The sequence below is a fragment of the Ooceraea biroi genome, chromosome 6 (assembly GCF_003672135.1).
Source record: "Ooceraea biroi isolate clonal line C1 chromosome 6, Obir_v5.4, whole genome shotgun sequence".
NCBI lineage: Eukaryota > Metazoa > Arthropoda > Insecta > Hymenoptera > Formicidae > Ooceraea > Ooceraea biroi.
The window spans coordinates 14,929,650-14,946,573 of NC_039511.1; the positions used below are offsets into that span (position 1 = coordinate 14,929,650).

Genomic DNA, 16,924 nt, shown 5'->3' on the forward strand with positions numbered 1-16,924 from the left:
GGGACGGGGTGATTATTAGTTACCAGCACACTCGCCGTCACGGACTTCATGACGTGTCATGGCAGCGCTCGCGATGTGATACGCGTCTACTCGCGACGACGTTTCGCGCGATTCCCGGCAACGAGAGTGTTTCACGGCAGGACGTCGTACGATGCGATTGAACGCTTTCATGTAGGAGAGTGTATCTCGCGTACGAGACGCGAACGAAGCGGCGGAGATTTTAAAGAGACTCAGTAACCGCGACGATGATGATAAGAATGACGGCGGCCGCGGTGATCTTTTATACGCTGTGCGCATTTTACGGTGCCTCGGCTTTCTATTTACCTGGACTGGCGCCTGTAAATTTCTGTAAGGCTGGCGAGACCACACCAACCTGCAAGGTACGTGATAGGCAGTCGATTGGTTATGACTGATGTAGATACATATATATACATGTATACATTCTGTGCTGTGCATATGTGCATTTGTTACACACCCATGTTTTATAATTTATTTATAGTTTTTTTACACGTTATTAAATCAAGTGCATCGATGCATTACCTTGGAAGTCTTGTTTTGGAAGTTCTGCATAAGAATTTCTCGTTGCGCGTTTTGTAAATTATATTTTCTTGATGGCTATAAAGATACATCTTATTTATCCATCATAATTTTGTGGTATATTTTCTTTTACACAGAATAAAACGTATTTTATAATAATTTTTTGATTGTGATTATATTATTAATTAGTGTTATACAATATGTACACTAAGATTACTTACAATGGAATATATAATACAAGTAAAATTAAGCATTAGGTTGATTCGTTATTGATGGATATATTATTATTGAAAATATTGGGCTGTTTCAGTCTGAAATTAAACTGTACGTAAATCGTCTGAACACTGAAAAGTATGTTATACCATACGAGTATAATCAGTAAGTAATATCATAATATTTAAACCTTGTATCATCCAATAACTAAACTTTTCAATGCTCTAACAATGTTTTCAATTTAGTTTCGACTTTTGCACGTTGGAAGATGGACAGTCCCCGGTTGAGAACTTGGGACAAGTTGTATTTGGCGAACGCATACGTCCGTCTCCATACAAAGTGAGCGCAATAAGATCCAAGACATTTTTCGAAAATCTGAATTCTGAGGAAGATTATAATAAATTTAAATTATTGCATTTTTAGTTGGAATTCATGAAAGATGTCAAGTGCGACTTTGTATGCACCAAGTCATACGTAGGAGGAGAGGAACAAGATGAGAAGAAGCTGCAACTATTGAGAAAAGGAATAGCAGTAAACTATCAGCATCATTGGATTGTTGGTAAAGTCAAAAAGGGTTGATTTGTAATCGAGAATATATTGTGGTGACATCAATGAGCAATATTGTTTTAGGATATTTTTGATTACAGTCACTTCTTTAACATTATATTTTATGCAACACTCGGCTCTCATATTTGCTTTTCAAATTCTATTTATTTATATTTATTTAATATTTATTTAATATCATTTTTATTTTAACTTTATTGTAACTAATTAATCTGTTGGGAAAAATTTATTACATAGATAATTTTCTCAAAGAATTGTAATATTTCTAATATTTTCTATTCTCATCAATATGTCATTCTAAATTTCAAGTTTGTTAATGACTTAATTGACGTGCTCTACTTTCGTCAGATAACATGCCAGTAACGTGGTGTTATCAGCTAGAGGACGAACGACAATACTGCAGCACCGGCTTTCCTATGGGCTGCTATTCCAAGGAACCCAGATCTCAACAAGACACATGCACTATACACGTGAGTAATTGAACGACTTATCAACTTATTTTAAAATCGTAATCTAATTAAAAGACTGAATTTATCTAAAGAATATTTCCTTATCGATACCGTTAGGGTCCTTACAACAAACTGAAAACGTTCTATCTCTTCAATCACGTGAATCTTACTATAACTTATCATAGCGGTAGTGGAGAAGAATGGGGATCATCTTTTCAGGAAAATGGTGGTCGCATCATATGTGAGTATTTTTCAATAAAAAAGGTGAATCCTCTTATTTTTCATAAACCGACATTTACGTTAACCACGTGCGTTTACTTGCTAATAGCTGTAAAAGTAATGCCACACAGTATCAAGCATACCGGTACAATAGATAGTAACAGTTGCGAGAGTCAAATACCACTGGAGATACCAGCCAATGAGCTTCCAAATGGAGAGAAGTTCCAGATCATGTACACATATTCTGTTAAATTTGTGGTAAGTCTTCGCGTGCGTTAGATAGGATGCGATAAAAATATCTTAGAAAGGAATCGAGGAACTTAATTATTCTGTTTATTGGATCCTATAATTCACAGTCGTTTCTGCCGTTATTTTCCAGAGAGATAACAAGATCAAATGGTCGTCCAGATGGGACTACATCTTGGAGTCGATGCCGCATACAAATATACAGTGGTTCAGTATCCTAAACTCGCTGATAATTGTTTTGTTCCTCTCCGGTATGGTGGCTATGATAATGCTTCGTACTTTACACAAGGACATCGCGCGATACAATCAGGTACTTGTCAAGAGATGTAGTGTCGAGTGTCTATAGTATAGCAGCGAGAAAGATTGTGCTATAATCAGTTAATTACATAACAACTGCATGTACTTCTTCCTACATTTTATACATGTATAATTTTTTGTGCTTGTCTCATTGTAAGCTGAATGAGTGCATGTGCATGTAATTGAGCGAACGTTTCTGAAAGTGTTTTCGGTAATTCCAGATTATTTATAACTGAATCACGTAAAAATTCATTTGAGACTATCAAAGGGAACTTAATTTTGCAAAATGTTATCTCTTCTTTTTTACTAATTTTATTTATGAAAGTACCGGCAATCTTTGAAGAATTTCTTTTTCTGAGCTTTCCATTTTGAAAAATTCGGTTTCATAGAATTACTCTTCTTTTTAATATTTAGTAATTCAGACGTTACGTTATAGAGTGAATGCTATACTAACTTTATAGTAAGAAACACACACACGTACACGAAAGTAATACAAAACTAACTTCTATAAGAACACATTAGGTGCTTTTATAGAATAACAAACGTATTTCGGAAAGGTGAAGGTAACCAAACGTTTTCTTCACTTTTACAAGATTGTGATATTTGTCCGTCTGTGTTGTGATAACGCAGGCCTACTTCCAGATAGAATCAGGAGAAGATGCGCAAGAGGAATTCGGGTGGAAATTGGTGCACGGCGATGTGTTTCGTCCACCGCGTAAGGGAATGTTGCTTTCAGTTCTACTTGGATCCGGTGTTCAAGTATACTTCATGACATTGGTCACACTAGGTAAATGGCATTTATTTGTAAAATCAATTCGATGAAATTTAGAATTAATTAATTCTATGTTTTTTTTAATAACATTAAGCTTGTCGAATTTTTTATTTCGAGCAACTAATTATAAATGTCATAATTAATGCTGCAGCATTCGCTTGCCTGGGTTTCCTCTCTCCCGCTAATAGAGGTGCACTGATGACATGTGCGATGGTGTTGTACGTTTGCCTGGGAGTTTCCGCGGGATACGTGGCTGCTCGGATATACAAGAGTTTCGGTGGTGAAAAATGGAAATCCAACGTCTTACTGACATCCATGCTTAGTCCAGGGTAAACTTATAATATGTCGATTGTCGCTCACCTTCGCGACGCAGCATTTATCGTAACGTTATACTTTCGTTTTCAGAATCGTGTTCAGTTTATTCTTCATCATGAATTTGATATTCTGGGCGAATGGCAGTTCGGCTGCGGTACCTTTCAGTACTCTAATCGCGCTTCTGGCTTTGTGGTTCGGAGTATCCGTGCCATTGACGTTTATTGGTGCCTACTTTGGCTTCAAGAAAAGGGTAAGTGTGGATTTAGTATTATCCCGTACATATAAATAACAAGTAATTACAAATAATAAGTAAAAACAAGTAATTGGACAACGTCGCAGGCATTGGAGCACCCGGTACGGACGAATCAGATACCTCGACAGATACCGGAACAGAATTTCTACACGCAACCGATACCAGGGGTTATCATGGGTGGCGTCTTACCATTTGGTTGCATATTTATACAATTATTCTTCATACTTAATTCCCTTTGGTAAGCATTTCACGTGCGCGCATGGATGTTTTCATAAATAAACTAAATAAATTCTTAAACATTAATAAACGCAACACTTTTCATCAGGTCGAGCCAAGTGTACTACATGTTTGGATTTCTCTTCTTGGTTTTCGTTATACTCGTCATTACGTGTTCCGAAACGACGATCTTGCTTTGCTATTTCCATCTTTGCGCAGAAGTGAGTACGCATGTTATGCAAAGCGGAAAACATTGGATCTTTGTGATATTAATAATGTCCTTTCCAGGATTATCATTGGTGGTGGCGTAGCTTTCTCACGTCTGGTTTCACTGCTGTTTACTTGTTAATTTATTGTATACACTTCTTCATCACAAAACTAGAAATCGAAGGCGCCACTTCGACGTTCCTGTATTTCGGATACACCTTCATTATGGTTTACTTATTCTTCCTTTTGACAGGTAAATATATCGTGCGTCGCGCGTTTTGCTTCAAATATTGCCGCGCCATACTAAAAAGAGAAAAAAAATATTCTTTCTTCCAGGTTCCATCGGTTTCTTTGCCTGTTTTTGGTTTGTGCGTAAAATTTATAGTGTTGTGAAGGTTGACTAAATAAAACTGATGAGATGCGAGAACGCCCGTAAGATGATTGTGGTACAAGTGAAACTTGATTGCAACGAGAATGAGCGATAGTCGATTGCCAGTGGTAATACACTAATAAATGTACAATAGTGCACTCCTCGCGTCGCGTTACTGCCGAAACGCATCGTCGCGAGTGTCGTCATAATACTAATGAATAATAATTTATTTTATTAACGTGGAAGTTAATAAAATAACACGTTTAACAGACTTCGATATCGACTATCTAACATTCTTCAAAGTATTTCCCTATGTAAGCGTCTAACATACGTCGTACATCTTGATGTATGTTTCAAATGTACACGAGAAGTATCTATGCGTCTATAAATATTTTATTTTGTTTTCTGTCCGTTTCTGGAATGCGTGGCCTATGTCAGAAAATGTTGCATTACAAGTGTGCAAGTTTCAGATTTAGCGTTTCGTATTAAATCTTTCTTACATGTCACATAAAATCTGTTCTGGCCGAATCACTCGGTCTTAATAAATTTATTAACAATAAAAAAAGGACTTTTTTCTGATAAAAAAAAACGATAAAAGTATTAATCATAACGGTGTGTAAATATAATTTAATTCTGATAAATGCGTGCGTGTTTATGTTTCTTTAAATTTATTAAGCTACAAGTCAACTACACAAATGATAAGAATGTACAAATTGAAAACCATATAATGATTAAATTTTACGTCTCTCCTTGCGCTTTTGGTTCTCCTTATTTTTCACTATCTCTACTAATAGTATTCTATAAACGTGACGTATCTAATAGTCAATATGCACACATTCTGTACTCAAATTTTGTAAACTAAAGTACCTACAATGTTATAGAGAGCGTTGATAATGTTATTGATACAAATAAAATTATCAAATAAGTTTATATATATTCGCAGTAATTTTAAACGACGCCACGAATATCGCGTTCTATTTTCCGCAGCGGTCTTTTCAACCGGGTAACGCAATTTTTATATAAACGTAACGAATCGGACGACAACAATAGTAATATAGATGACTCCTTGTTTTAAACACAAATTTATTTACTCATGCTTTCAATCTTTTTCGTCTACAGGTGTATCGTAAAAAGTAACGATAAATGTACTTTCGTATATCTTAATAGTGTCCTTTTTATGTAAGATTTATTAATAATTTTACATGTCACACCATGGAATATCAGTTGTATTTACATGTATGCCTTTACCCTGCACTAGTCTATCGCATGGGTAAAGAACACTGACGCGACATTTTCAAACATAAGCGCTATCAAACTTGGATAATAGTAGTTGTTGAACTCGAAGAATTCGAAATAGGCTACGGAGAACAATCATATCTTTAACGCAACGACTGCAAAGACACTCTTTCCTTTTTTTTGCTCCTCGAACGAGACATCCTCATCTCGCCTCCGTGTTTCAGACGAACACTTTTCTGTCGTAACTGCGTCGTGGCGTTAATGCACAAAGAAAAAAGAAAGAGCAAAGGGGACATCGAACGTGTTACTCCGTGATCACGAGTACCAAGTCTATTCCATATCTGACAAATCAATAACGTCTTATCTTCTTCGGTAGTTCCCACGTCGTTAGACACTGCGTGCGGATGCCGTGAACATGTGCGGTCTCTCACGTGTAGTTTCAACGTGACGTAAAGACGATATCATCCCCCGTGAAGCCAATGAAAACACAGTACCACTACACCGAATCTGATCTATATTGGCTCTCTGTGGGATAAATGTTGACCTGTAAGAAGCACGGTTTAATTTTGATGCGTGAGGAGAGGGAACGAGGAATGGCAAGGAGGCTTGTTAATCATGCGTCAGATAGCATCACCTATAAGCGGCTCGTAATCAAACTGCAGAATGCGAAAAACATGGAGAGAATACGACTGAAAAAAAATTATCGTAATAAGGACATTCGAGTTCAAGATCGTAATTCATTTTTACTGGAAGGAAAGTAAATCGAACTGCAAACGGCAGACATATACGTATAACGAATATTAAAAGATTAATTTATTATTTGATTACTTGGGATGTCTTTAAACGGGAACTGAAACGAGAGTGAAATAGAGAACTGGACGTGACAAACGACACAATATCGAGGAAAAATAAGTTTCGAAGCTAAAAAACTAGTTGAAGTGGTGAAGTGGACTGGTTAATACTAAGTTAGCTGAAATTGGATCAGGAGAGGAAAGATGTGTATGATGACATTTCTTTTATTTTCGCGGACTACGTCGACGCCGACCATCCCTGTTTCTATCGGCGCGTCTCATCTCTTCTAGTCTACGCGCATGTTCCGCCATGTGTTGCCGCCGCATCTCCTCCTTCACAACTATCTGCAAGATTTGCAACGCAAAAAATGGTTAATTATTATTCCGTCCGACAATCGGGACTCCTCGATATCGTCAATTGATAATAACCGAATTGCAAAATGCGTGAGTCAAAATGTAAGAGTTTATACTAGAATCGTGTATTTTATATTTTATTTAAATATACATGTATATCTCTATTACGGAATAAACAATTTTATTTAAACCTTTTTATTAAGCCATCTTATAATCTTCCACATTGTTCCCGAGCTCACCCACCTGTTCGTTCGTAAGTGGTAACCAGTATATGCAAGGCGTCGCTTTCGTCTTTCTGAAGAGATCATCCAGGAGCTTGGCCGGTGGCGGGTCGTCCTCTTTCTTCTTGAATTTGCGAGCTGGTGCGGACAGATGAGTATCCAACGCAGGGCTCCGACTCCGTGCTCGTCGCTTCTTGTCATGCTCCTTCTTCTCGCGCTCCTTCTCCCTCATGTGCTGTTGGCCATCTTCCTTACCCAGGTCCCACTCTCTCACCACGGTCACCTAGTAATGCGCGTATGCGTCTCGTTAAATTGACTGCAAACATTTTACACCGGTAAATACCACGTGGCTAAGGCTACAACGATACCTTGGTCGTATTGGTTTTTTCATCACGACCCCAATCCTGCTGCCACGAATCGGACGAGAGCGGCTCCGTCTTGCGGGCGATCGGTTGTTCCTTGGACGATTCCCGGGCAGCCTCCATGTCCTCCCTCGTAGCGTATTCCACGTGAAGCTTCTTCGGATTCGACATAGGCCAGGAGATCCCATGAAGCGCCTGTCTCGTCTCGAATGCTTGATCCTCGTTGGAATACTGTAAGGATAATCGTAACGAATTTTACTACGCATGACTGATACATGAGTGAAGATAATTGGAGGGCTGTTCCATACTCGTACAATCGTACCTCGACAATGCACTTGGATTTAATTCGATCCATCCAGAACCCATTCTCCACGATGGTGCCAGTACGGGAAAGAAGCTCCTTTATTTGATTTAATGTGAAAGGACGAACTAGATTCTTGATCAAGAGTATACTTGTAGGTTTAGACGCTGGTGGGCTCGGCGATTTCACGTGTGGCATTTCCTTCACGATCGATATTTTTCGCCTCGTCGCTGCGCAGAAATGATGTAATATATTTTACAGTTATACAAAAGTCTACTGACTTCATGGTATCTGAAGAAAATTTATTATAAATCTGTACCAATGTGGTTGTCCACTTTTCCGTTGCCCTTTTTAGCAGCGCCGTTCTTCTGCGAGCTCTCGTCTATTGCCTTGTCATCGTTTGTACTGTCGTTGGAGCTGTGCCGCTTGTCATTACTTCTATGGCGATCTCTATCCTCGTCGTCATCTTTCGAAAGACGAACCTCATTGATGGGTAACGGCTTCGCACCGGGCACCAATGCCTGTTGATATTATTATTATTAATGAGTTTCTATATTTGAGAAAAATATTTAAAAAAATTGAAATATTTCAAATAAACTTACTTTAAGCGAGTCGGTCGAAATGGAGAACGAAGGCGCGGTATCGGTGGAAAGCGCGGTTCCCCATCGACGTTTTCTCGGTATACATTTTGGTTCCTGTTCGCCACCATTCTCCTGAAATGCATATCCGAGTATAATGAATATAAAATGAAAAATAAAAAATAGAATGTTTTCAATACTGATAAAGTACTGTAAATTGCTATATACCTTATTTTGACTACTGGCCTCATTGTCAACGCTTGCATCGGTATCGTCTTTTTTTACTTCACTATTATCAGATAACATCCTTGCAGTGCTGAAAAATGTACAGAAATTACAATTTATTTACAATTATATGCACTATTGACATGTCAGTCCAATTACTTAATTGTAATATAAATGTAAAAATAAGAAAAACGAATTTAAAAAATAGAAAATATTCTGCAAGTAACTTAGATCTCTCGTCAGAAAAAGGTACTAATTGCACAAGAATATTTATACTCACAATGATCTTTTCAAGTTAACTTTAACTGGTTTGTGAACTACTGCCTGAGAGCTGGCCAGTACAATTTGTTCCGATTTCTCACTGACATTTTCTTCCGATTTAATTTTGACAGTTTCGCAATGATCATGATCCGCCTCGATCTTTTCTACATTGTTCTGAGAATGAGAGTTAGTCCTTTCCGGCGATACCGATCGTTCCTTATCATTTTCTCGTACATGTTCCAGATTTGGTTTTTCTTCATCCTCCTCCTCCTCCTCCCTCTCCTCTATATAAGGCTCGGAAACTTTTCTCTCGACCGGCTCGTCCTCAGAATCAGGTGTTTCAGAATTGGACGAGTCGCCGTACTTGTTTCGATGTTTTCTACGAGTCGCACGTGGCGATGTTCGATCGCTGCTCGTTCTACTTCTTTTGGTGCGCGACTCGTCATTTGAATCGGATGACGAATCCACTGGACGTTGCGTTTCCGCTTTATTGTCCTCCTCATCCTCACTACTTGTGTCTTTGTGAACCTCCTCCTCCTTCTCCGTGGTACTTTCTTGGATGTTGAATGTTTCCATTGGCATTTCGCTGGCATCTTCCGTAGATTTATCTTCTTTGGCGATGTCAGCGGCAGCAGCAGTGGCGACCTTCTCGCAAGAGTCGCCGTTTGCGCTAGGAGCCGGCGCGGTTGTCGTACTACCCGGCTTATCAGGTTCGCTATCAACGTATTGGGCAGCGCAATTTGCCTCATTTGATTCAGCATGCTGATCTATGTTTGGTTTATCGTCAGACAAGTTGGCCGAAGTGGTTTCAGGCAGGATCTCCTTGCTATCACTTACCTCTTCGTTGGAGTCCTGACCTGGGTATGAAGAGGAGGGAGCGATCGGCTGTTCAGTGCTACTGAGTGTTCTTGTATAAGAAACCAGTTGCTCATCGGCCGAGTCAGCCTCCTCTACAACGCCCTCACCACTTTCCTGCCACTTGCCACTTGACTGGCCACCTTTCCTACTCGATACTGCTGTTTCGGATGATACTTCTGACGTGTTGCGCTGCCTACATAGTTTTAGCTTCTGTATCTCACCGGGCGACGCATCCGCCCTTGCCACTTTCCACACTGATCCGCTGTTGTCCACCTCGTCTTCTGGCGAGTCCGCCTTCATGTCTCTGTCGCTGGAGGAGACCTTCTCCTCCCGGCCTTGTGGCATCTGTTCCATTTCCTTGCTCTGTAGGCGCGTCTGCATGCTTGTCTCCTTATCGATCTCTTTGAGCTGAGTAATTCCTTTAGTTGCATCCTCGACAAAAGCATCTTGTTCCGACGAAGTAGAGGGTGATCTCCTGCCACGCCTACGCGTTGACTTTCTCGTTGGTTTCTCAACTTTTTTCTCCGGAGATCCCTTTGCTTTGTTCCTTTCGCTTTTGCGTCTCATGCCTGTGAAACGACGCAATAAAATTGTTGTAATCATGTATCCTTAATTCATGCACGTATCTATATAAACCGCAATGTATCATCCATCATATATATTCATCTACTATTGATATACCTTCAAGTTATTACACACAATGCTATTATGCACACATAAATAAACTTTACAATGGACTAGTACAGCTTATATGTGCCGCTACAACATTTGCAACTATAAATTTTTGGACTTTTCCGTCCAATTGAGATGACAAACATACACGTACACATACACACGAATCTACACAACGCCACCATCTTCATCTCGCGCGACGCGATCCAATACCCGATTGCCGAGAAAATACATTGAGATCACTACGTTGCAGTCCCTCCATCATCCGGATTGTCATCCCGATCACCTCGTCTATTTTTTATGCAGTAATGCTCATGCGGATTCGTTACATTGATCAGCCGCCGCGGCTCAGGTCTCCCCCGAATTCGTCGATCGATCTAACGCACTTCCCTCAGTTTGTGGTTATCAGCGCGAATACGCGCGCGCGCGCGCGCTTCCTCGGCAACGGTGACAGCGATGGTGACAGATACTTACTCAATTGCACTTGCTGCGTCCGTAGATCCGATTAAACGCCTCGTCTACGTCGGTCGCCTCGATAACATAAATGGCACGCTCTCGAAGAAGAACCGCGACTCCGATGACGCTACTCAACAACTCTCGTTCGTTCCTGCGAGAGCCGCCATACCAACCACGAATCTATGGCATCGCATTGGATAGCAACCCGAAGGCTTTCCTCTGATCCATGAGCCACCCAATCGGAGAATACGTTCTATAGAGATAAAAGTATCACTAAAGTTCTTAGATCTAAGGTTCCTAGATTTTGTTAGTGAACTATGAAATAAAGAATTTCTATTGTTTCGAACTTTCAGAAAATAATAACGTCTCTAATGGCTGGCTAATCCGCAGGAAATGTTTTCTACAATAATTTATTAATTTATTATTCGCTAATCGGACGCTCACTGAGCAGCGAGCACTTGATTGAGAACATAACCTATACAGTATACAGCTATAGGTACACTCACACGTATGTAGTACGAATCACCTGCAGTCTCTTGAAAGATTATCTAATTTCTCTGGTTGGCGCAGGACTCCTCTGATACAAACGACGTTCGGAATCCTGCATGCATTTTTCGTGACAGTTGTCACGCGGCGAGAGAACGAGTAGAGAATTGACGATGGCAGCGTTACTTCGCACTACTTGCGTCCAAGGACTGCGTAAGGGGTTGGCTCTGATAACCTCCAAAGAGGCACCGATATGCCGCAAAGTAACGACGACACCAGGACGCTACAGCGCGGGACCTAAGGAGAACCCTACTAAGAGAAAGTGGATAAGTTACGGCTTCAGTAAGACGGATGAGGCCCTCGATCGTCACTCTCTTCATCAGATCCTGTTCTGCTCTATAACCATAGCGTTGATATGTGGAGGCACTATCATGGCTTACCTACCCGATGTCAACCTAACTGATTGGGCGCAACGGGAGGCGTATCTGCAGCTTCGCTACAAGGAGGAACACGGACTTCCTCCGGTTGACCGTAACTTAATTGATCCATCTAAAATAATACTGCCAACTGATGAGGAATTAGGTGACACAGAGATTATTATTTAAAGAACGTGTTGACGATGCTGAGAACTTTGGACTTGAGAGTATCGTTACAGCCTATCTGTATCGATGTAGTACTTGTTATAATGTTGATCGAGGATAATGTATAATAAATATCGCTTTTATGGATTAAAATCTTTTCAATTTATTCAAAAACATACTTACTAATTGTATAATGTTCATGCACGTTACATTACATTACTGTCTGATTAAGACGCACAGAATATTTTATAAATATAAGTTTATATAATCATTTAAGAAATATAACTGACTCTATTATAATAATAAATATTCTAATTATATATAATTAGAATTATAGAAACATTATAGAAAATTGTATAAACTTATATGTGATTATATATATATATATACATACACACACACACATATACATATATGTGTGTAAAATATTTTTAAAATAAATGCAATAAGAAACGATTTCTTTCACAGTGCAATTTAGTATAATTAAGATTTTGCAATATTTTATTTATATACAATATTACAATACTATCTTCTTTAGTACACATTAAAAAATTTATTATATGCACATCACATTCTTGATACTTTATTATTATTAAGGAAACGTAACATAGTCCCCCAGTGGTTTGAGTCATATGCAATTTTAGAACGGATAAGTAATCAGATTTTATTTCACGGGCACTCTTATTAAAGTGAAAATCATATCCTTTCCCCCCCTCATTCGTTTAATTCGTAAACACATGCCTCTCATTACTGCGTAGACGTCGACGATGCTAATGTTGAAGGAACGGTAGTAGTGGTAATACCAGATGGAAATTGGTTTTGTTGTTCAATAACGGATGAATAGAAGGAAGTGTTCTGCGGAAGGGAGGCGCTGACTGTGATAGGCGGCATTCCTGGCAGTGCGATAGGCGTCGTCACAACGTGAGCTTGAGGTACGTTAAATCCACCAGTTACGACCGTGTTATGATGCGCAGGAATCTGTTCTTTCTGAAATCCTGGCACATTGAATGCCATGACACCAGGATTCTGTTCTTTCTGTTGTCCCAAGACACTGCTGATTGATCCAGGCGATGCCGTTGCAGCTTCGTAAGAATTAGTCATGCCAGCTGGTAATACTGTCGGTAATGCTGGAGTAGTTGGCATACCAGGAATACTTGGAGTCGCTTGGTATGTGCCTAAATAATTAAATAGCTGAATGTACAATGACTTAATTAGATGAACGTTAAGAGTATGAAAAATTTGCCATTTATGCTGTCGAAACTTCGACATGTGAGGATAAGGGGTCTCTAGATGAAGCTTTGTGAAATTTTTAAAAATATCCAACAAGCTTTGTGGATTTAATAAATAATAAAAATGAATTAATTATTTTCACGAAAAGAATAACATGAAGAAAATCCATCCATTTTTGAAAATTGAGTTCACTTGAGCGATTCGCGACTATGGTGAATTATTTGTATTCCGGGAAAAAAGGTGTAATCCAACTGTGCGTTTACCAGGTGAAAAGTTGACAGCGGGCTGAGTCGGGTACACATGAGGTGCCGAACCGATAGGTGCATAACTACCAACGGCAGCACCGGTAAAATTGACTTGACTCGTTGCTTGCATCTCTTGTGCACTTGGTCCAGGTATGTTCTGAATTGATATGGCTTCCTGTTCACTCTTCAAAGTTTTCGCGGAGTTATCCAAGTGCGCTGTGTGTGTGTAACTCGGCGGGACGGATAATCCAGCTGGTGCATTGGTAATAGGATTGATTTGTCCTGTAGTAGCGACAGGAGTGGTCACTGTTGCCGGTGCTGGCGCCGCTGGTTGCGTTTGGGCAGCGACTTTAGTAACGTTCTGAAACAAATACTTATGGTAGGCAAAGTATATTTAAAAAATATATTTATTTTTAATTTTTAATACTATATTGCAAAGCAACAAAAAAGAATTATTGCAAGGTAAACAGTGCAACCTCTTACCGCGTATGAATTAACAGGTTTATGCTCAGGCACACTCCTGACGGGTATTCTGTGCAGATATCCATATCCGATTCCACACCCTAGGCTGTCAAAATAAATGCAAGAGTAATTTAATATTGATTCCACTTTTCGAACATAATCGTACATGTTCTTCAATAATCGTGTAAAAAGTCACGAACCTTCCTTTGCCGCCCCAGGTGTTGTTAGGTGTAATGGTCACTTCCCTACAAGAATCATCCTCAGTGTTATATACATACAATTTGAGAGGACGCGACTCGTGCGCCTCTATTAAAGTGAACAAGTCTTCGCTTTCATGGAGAATAGAATCCGCTCCGATAATGTAATCGGTAAACGGTCGCAATCCAGCCAACTCCGCGGGAGACGACGGATGCACTTCCTGTGGAAATTTAAGAATCAGCATTCCTCGCCTCGTAACGATGATACGTTCTTGCATAAAATAAATAAGAAGTTTAAAGTTTACACTCACTAGTACATGCCACACGTTCTCGTTGGCGCCTTCGAACGAGCAGAAACGTATACTAACGCCTAGCAATCCCTGTCCACCCCATGTCATGCTCGGTACAATCTTCGTTCGTCTTACAGATTGTGTTTTACTACTGTATACTGTGATCATTAATTCCTTATTTACAGCAGCTTTTAAAAGCTCCTTCAAAGTATCATTATCCTGGTCCTGAAAGAAGCAAGTACATTATTTTTAAATGGATACACTGCAATGTGACAATTATAACTGTGCAAAATATTCTTGTCAGTAGGAAATAAATAAATATACCAGACGAGTATTGCCGATTGCCACAATAAAATCAAAAAATGCTTCAAGACCTGCTTGTTGTCCAGGAGAACCATCCTGAACCTGTTAAATGAAGTAGATATATTATTTAATTTTATTTATCTCACTTACATTTACGATAATATGATAAAAATGTAGAAATTTTAACATATGCAAAACAGTTTTAGTTTACCAAAATATATTTTGGTAGATATATTAACATCAACACCATTTAGGAACTATGGAATATTGAAGTCAAGAGATGTTTCATATTTATATTTCTTATTTCTGAACTTTTAACTGATTTTTTTATTAAGAAAATTAATTAATAATTAAATTATATTAAAATTGTCAAAGATAGTTTTTAAGTTATAAGTAATATAAAATTAAGATATCACAAGAATTAACTTTTAGAAGCATAAATTTAATCCTTTTTTTGACTACATTGTTTTACAATTTGACAAGTCTATAATTTGAGATGCAGTGTGAGAAAATATTAAAAATAAAGAAAGTTGACAATTCCGTATCCTCAATGTTTTCACTAAGGAAACGTTGACTTTAGGTTGTTTAAAAGGAACATGGATTTAAATTAAAAATTAGAAAGAAGATGCCCCAATAAATCTAGAATATCTTCCATAATTTGTAAAAATAAAAGATGACGAGTGCATTACTTAAATGATGCATCTGATCATATGTCAATTGGACTACACAGACTTGTTATGAATTTATGTAAGCACACAATTTCTTGTTAAATATCATTATCGTTTAATGCGATAATTACATCTAAATACATTCTGTAAATGGATAAAAATATTTCGAACTTTTCAAGCAATCTGACACTCTTGACAGATCATCTTACCCTCAATACATGATAACCTTCTGTGCCTCCTCCCGGTATCTCCACGCTGTGAGATGATCCCATTTCGACCGAGAGCTTCTTAGGTCACCTGGGAAGAGCAAGTAAAAGACATGTAATCAATTGTTAATCGCGCGACTTTACACAACACTCAAACGGCAAAAATACGTGGCACAGGTATCGTAACGCAAACTACGGTGACGTCACGATCGCCATGCGACATAATTTGGTGACATCAAGTTGTGCATCTCACATCTCTCGAACTAGAGAACCTCAAGTAAGAGTATGGACATCGTGGATTCGCACCTGATTGGTCTAGTTTCTAGTGGGATCGAAAATGGCGGAATTGAGGTTTATCAATTAAGGGACTCTATCTAAAATACATCTTTGTAGTGTAAGGGTGCCGTTACATGGAGCGTAACTTGCGTAAGCGTAACCTAGTAATTTTATAGAAGTTACTATAAAACTTACGCCTAGTTAGTTTACGCTTTCTACGCCAGGGCATCTATCACGTAACTTTTCCCCTAGGATGAAAAATGAAAATTTTGCGTGAACTTTTACGTTATGATTTGCTGCTGAGATGAAGAAATTTTCATTTTTCATTTTCTATCCTAGGGGAAAAGTTACGTGATAAATGCCCTGTTGTCAATTACGCCGATCCAATTTCTGGTGGAAAATACGCTAAATGCATGTGTGTGACAGTGTGTGTGTATCCTTTTTTGATTCGCGATCGCCGTGCCAAAATTTCTGAAAAAATGGATCAAATTCGGGTAATTTAAGAAATGCATTTAAGTTCTATAAAGGACTATATTTGCAGCTCACTTTTATCAATAAATGCGTGTATTTATTTATGATATTCTATAATATATGTAACGTGAACTATATACTAAATGCACGCATTTATCATAAAAGTGAGCTGAGAATATGGACCAAAATGTTTAAATAATGCATTTAATTACTTGGATATAAATCAGTACATCGGTTGCATAGTATGACAAAAGAATTTCAATTTATGTCCGATAACTATGGTATATTCATTTGCATGTCTGGACTATTTTCAACAGCTTACTGCAGCTTATATACATTTTCACTTATGTATTTCCTTTTTAAAATACAGCATAAATGTGGATATTGTGGGTGGCTCTTTAGCTTCACCACAAATTTTATTGATCATAAGTGCTTCAAGCAGTACGTTGAAGGAGAAGACCACATCAGCATCGATGAAAACCATATCGTAACAATAAGTATAATTTGTTGGCAAGAACCGCTAATACAAGAGTAGA

The 16,924-nt window shown here is 38.6% G+C and overlaps 4 protein-coding genes across 8 annotated transcripts; 2 read left to right on the forward strand and 2 right to left on the reverse strand.

Moving 5' to 3' along the window:
* Window positions 1–36: 36 nt before the first annotated feature.
* LOC105285913 (transmembrane 9 superfamily member 2) lies at window positions 37–5,585 on the forward strand. Of its 2 annotated transcripts, none has more exons than XM_011350474.2 (15): window positions 37–380; window positions 848–915; window positions 996–1,089; window positions 1,174–1,309; window positions 1,663–1,784; window positions 1,881–2,004; window positions 2,092–2,240; window positions 2,362–2,538; window positions 3,156–3,312; window positions 3,449–3,626; window positions 3,703–3,862; window positions 3,952–4,103; window positions 4,191–4,302; window positions 4,370–4,541; window positions 4,625–5,585. In XM_011350474.2, the coding sequence occupies exons 1-15, from the start codon at window positions 246–248 to the stop codon at window positions 4,690–4,692; spliced, it is 2,004 nt and encodes a 667-aa protein (XP_011348776.1). In that variant the 5' UTR covers window positions 37–245; the 3' UTR covers window positions 4,693–5,585. The 2 variants fall into 2 exon arrangements, with proteins under 2 accessions (XP_011348776.1, XP_011348777.1); XM_011350475.3 differs by having other exon boundaries at window positions 3,168–3,312; window positions 4,625–4,692.
* Window positions 5,586–5,724: 139 nt separating this feature from the next.
* LOC105285915 (apoptotic chromatin condensation inducer in the nucleus) lies at window positions 5,725–11,626 on the reverse strand. Of its 3 annotated transcripts, XM_011350480.3 has the most exons (10): window positions 11,480–11,626; window positions 10,992–11,226; window positions 9,007–10,414; window positions 8,730–8,817; window positions 8,526–8,636; window positions 8,243–8,444; window positions 7,945–8,153; window positions 7,629–7,853; window positions 7,283–7,543; window positions 5,725–7,030 (listed from the first exon to the last, which is right to left on the reverse strand). In XM_011350480.3, exons 3-10 carry the CDS (start codon window positions 10,410–10,412, stop codon window positions 6,911–6,913), a joined length of 2,622 nt encoding a protein of 873 aa, XP_011348782.1. In that variant the 5' UTR covers window positions 10,413–10,414; window positions 10,992–11,226; window positions 11,480–11,626; the 3' UTR covers window positions 5,725–6,910. The 3 variants fall into 3 exon arrangements, with proteins under 3 accessions (XP_011348782.1, XP_011348781.1, XP_011348783.1); XM_011350479.3 differs by lacking the exons at window positions 10,992–11,226; window positions 11,480–11,626 and adding an exon at window positions 10,672–10,913; XM_011350481.3 differs by lacking the exons at window positions 10,992–11,226; window positions 11,480–11,626 and adding an exon at window positions 10,527–10,638.
* LOC105285914 (NADH dehydrogenase [ubiquinone] 1 beta subcomplex subunit 11, mitochondrial) lies at window positions 11,327–12,193 on the forward strand. 2 transcript variants are annotated; one of them, XM_011350478.3, is made up of 2 exons: window positions 11,327–11,469; window positions 11,544–12,193. In XM_011350478.3, the coding sequence occupies exon 2, from the start codon at window positions 11,633–11,635 to the stop codon at window positions 12,062–12,064; it is 432 nt and encodes a 143-aa protein (XP_011348780.1). In that variant the 5' UTR covers window positions 11,327–11,469; window positions 11,544–11,632; the 3' UTR covers window positions 12,065–12,193. The 2 variants fall into 2 exon arrangements, with proteins under 2 accessions (XP_011348780.1, XP_011348779.1); XM_011350477.3 differs by having other exon boundaries at window positions 11,351–11,481.
* Window positions 12,194–12,496: 303 nt separating this feature from the next.
* On the reverse strand, window positions 12,497–15,869 carry LOC105285917 (Golgi reassembly-stacking protein 2). The gene is made up of 7 exons (XM_011350482.3): window positions 15,645–15,869; window positions 14,789–14,869; window positions 14,486–14,689; window positions 14,178–14,395; window positions 13,999–14,083; window positions 13,534–13,876; window positions 12,497–13,215 (listed from the first exon to the last, which is right to left on the reverse strand). Exons 1-7 carry the CDS (start codon window positions 15,705–15,707, stop codon window positions 12,788–12,790), a joined length of 1,422 nt encoding a protein of 473 aa, XP_011348784.1. The 5' UTR covers window positions 15,708–15,869; the 3' UTR covers window positions 12,497–12,787.
* Window positions 15,870–16,924: the final 1,055 nt, after the last annotated feature.

Excerpts from the sequence above, each read along its gene's own strand:
- LOC105285915 (XM_011350479.3), bottom strand. The coding sequence starts at position 10,708 with ATGAAGATGGTGGCGTTGTGTAGATTCGTGTGTATGT. Across the intron at positions 10,415-10,671 it reads GTGTAGATTCGTGTGTATGT|GCATGAGACGCAAAAGCGAA; the intron begins GTACGTGTATGT and ends GTCGTTTCACAG. Across the intron at positions 8,818-9,006 it reads GTTAACTTGAAAAGATCATT|CACTGCAAGGATGTTATCTG; the intron begins GTGAGTATAAAT and ends TACATTTTTCAG.
- LOC105285917 (XM_011350482.3), bottom strand. The coding sequence starts at position 15,707 with ATGGGATCATCTCACAGCGTGGAGATACCGGGAGGAGGCACAGAAGGT. Across the intron at positions 14,396-14,485 it reads AGAACGTGTGGCATGTACTA|GAAGTGCATCCGTCGTCTCC; the intron begins GTGAGTGTAAAC and ends AAATTTCCACAG. Across the intron at positions 13,216-13,533 it reads CGCTGTCAACTTTTCACCTG|GCACATACCAAGCGACTCCA; the intron begins GTAAACGCACAG and ends TTAATTATTTAG.
- LOC105285913 (XM_011350474.2), top strand. The coding sequence starts at position 246 with ATGATGATAAGAATGACGGCGGCCGCGGTGATCTTTTATACGCTGTGC. Across the intron at positions 1,310-1,662 it reads TCAGCATCATTGGATTGTTG|ATAACATGCCAGTAACGTGG; the intron begins GTAAAGTCAAAA and ends TACTTTCGTCAG. Across the intron at positions 2,241-2,361 it reads CATATTCTGTTAAATTTGTG|AGAGATAACAAGATCAAATG; the intron begins GTAAGTCTTCGC and ends GTTATTTTCCAG.
- LOC105285914 (XM_011350478.3), top strand. The coding sequence starts at position 11,633 with ATGGCAGCGTTACTTCGCACTACTTGCGTCCAAGGACTGCGTAAGGGG.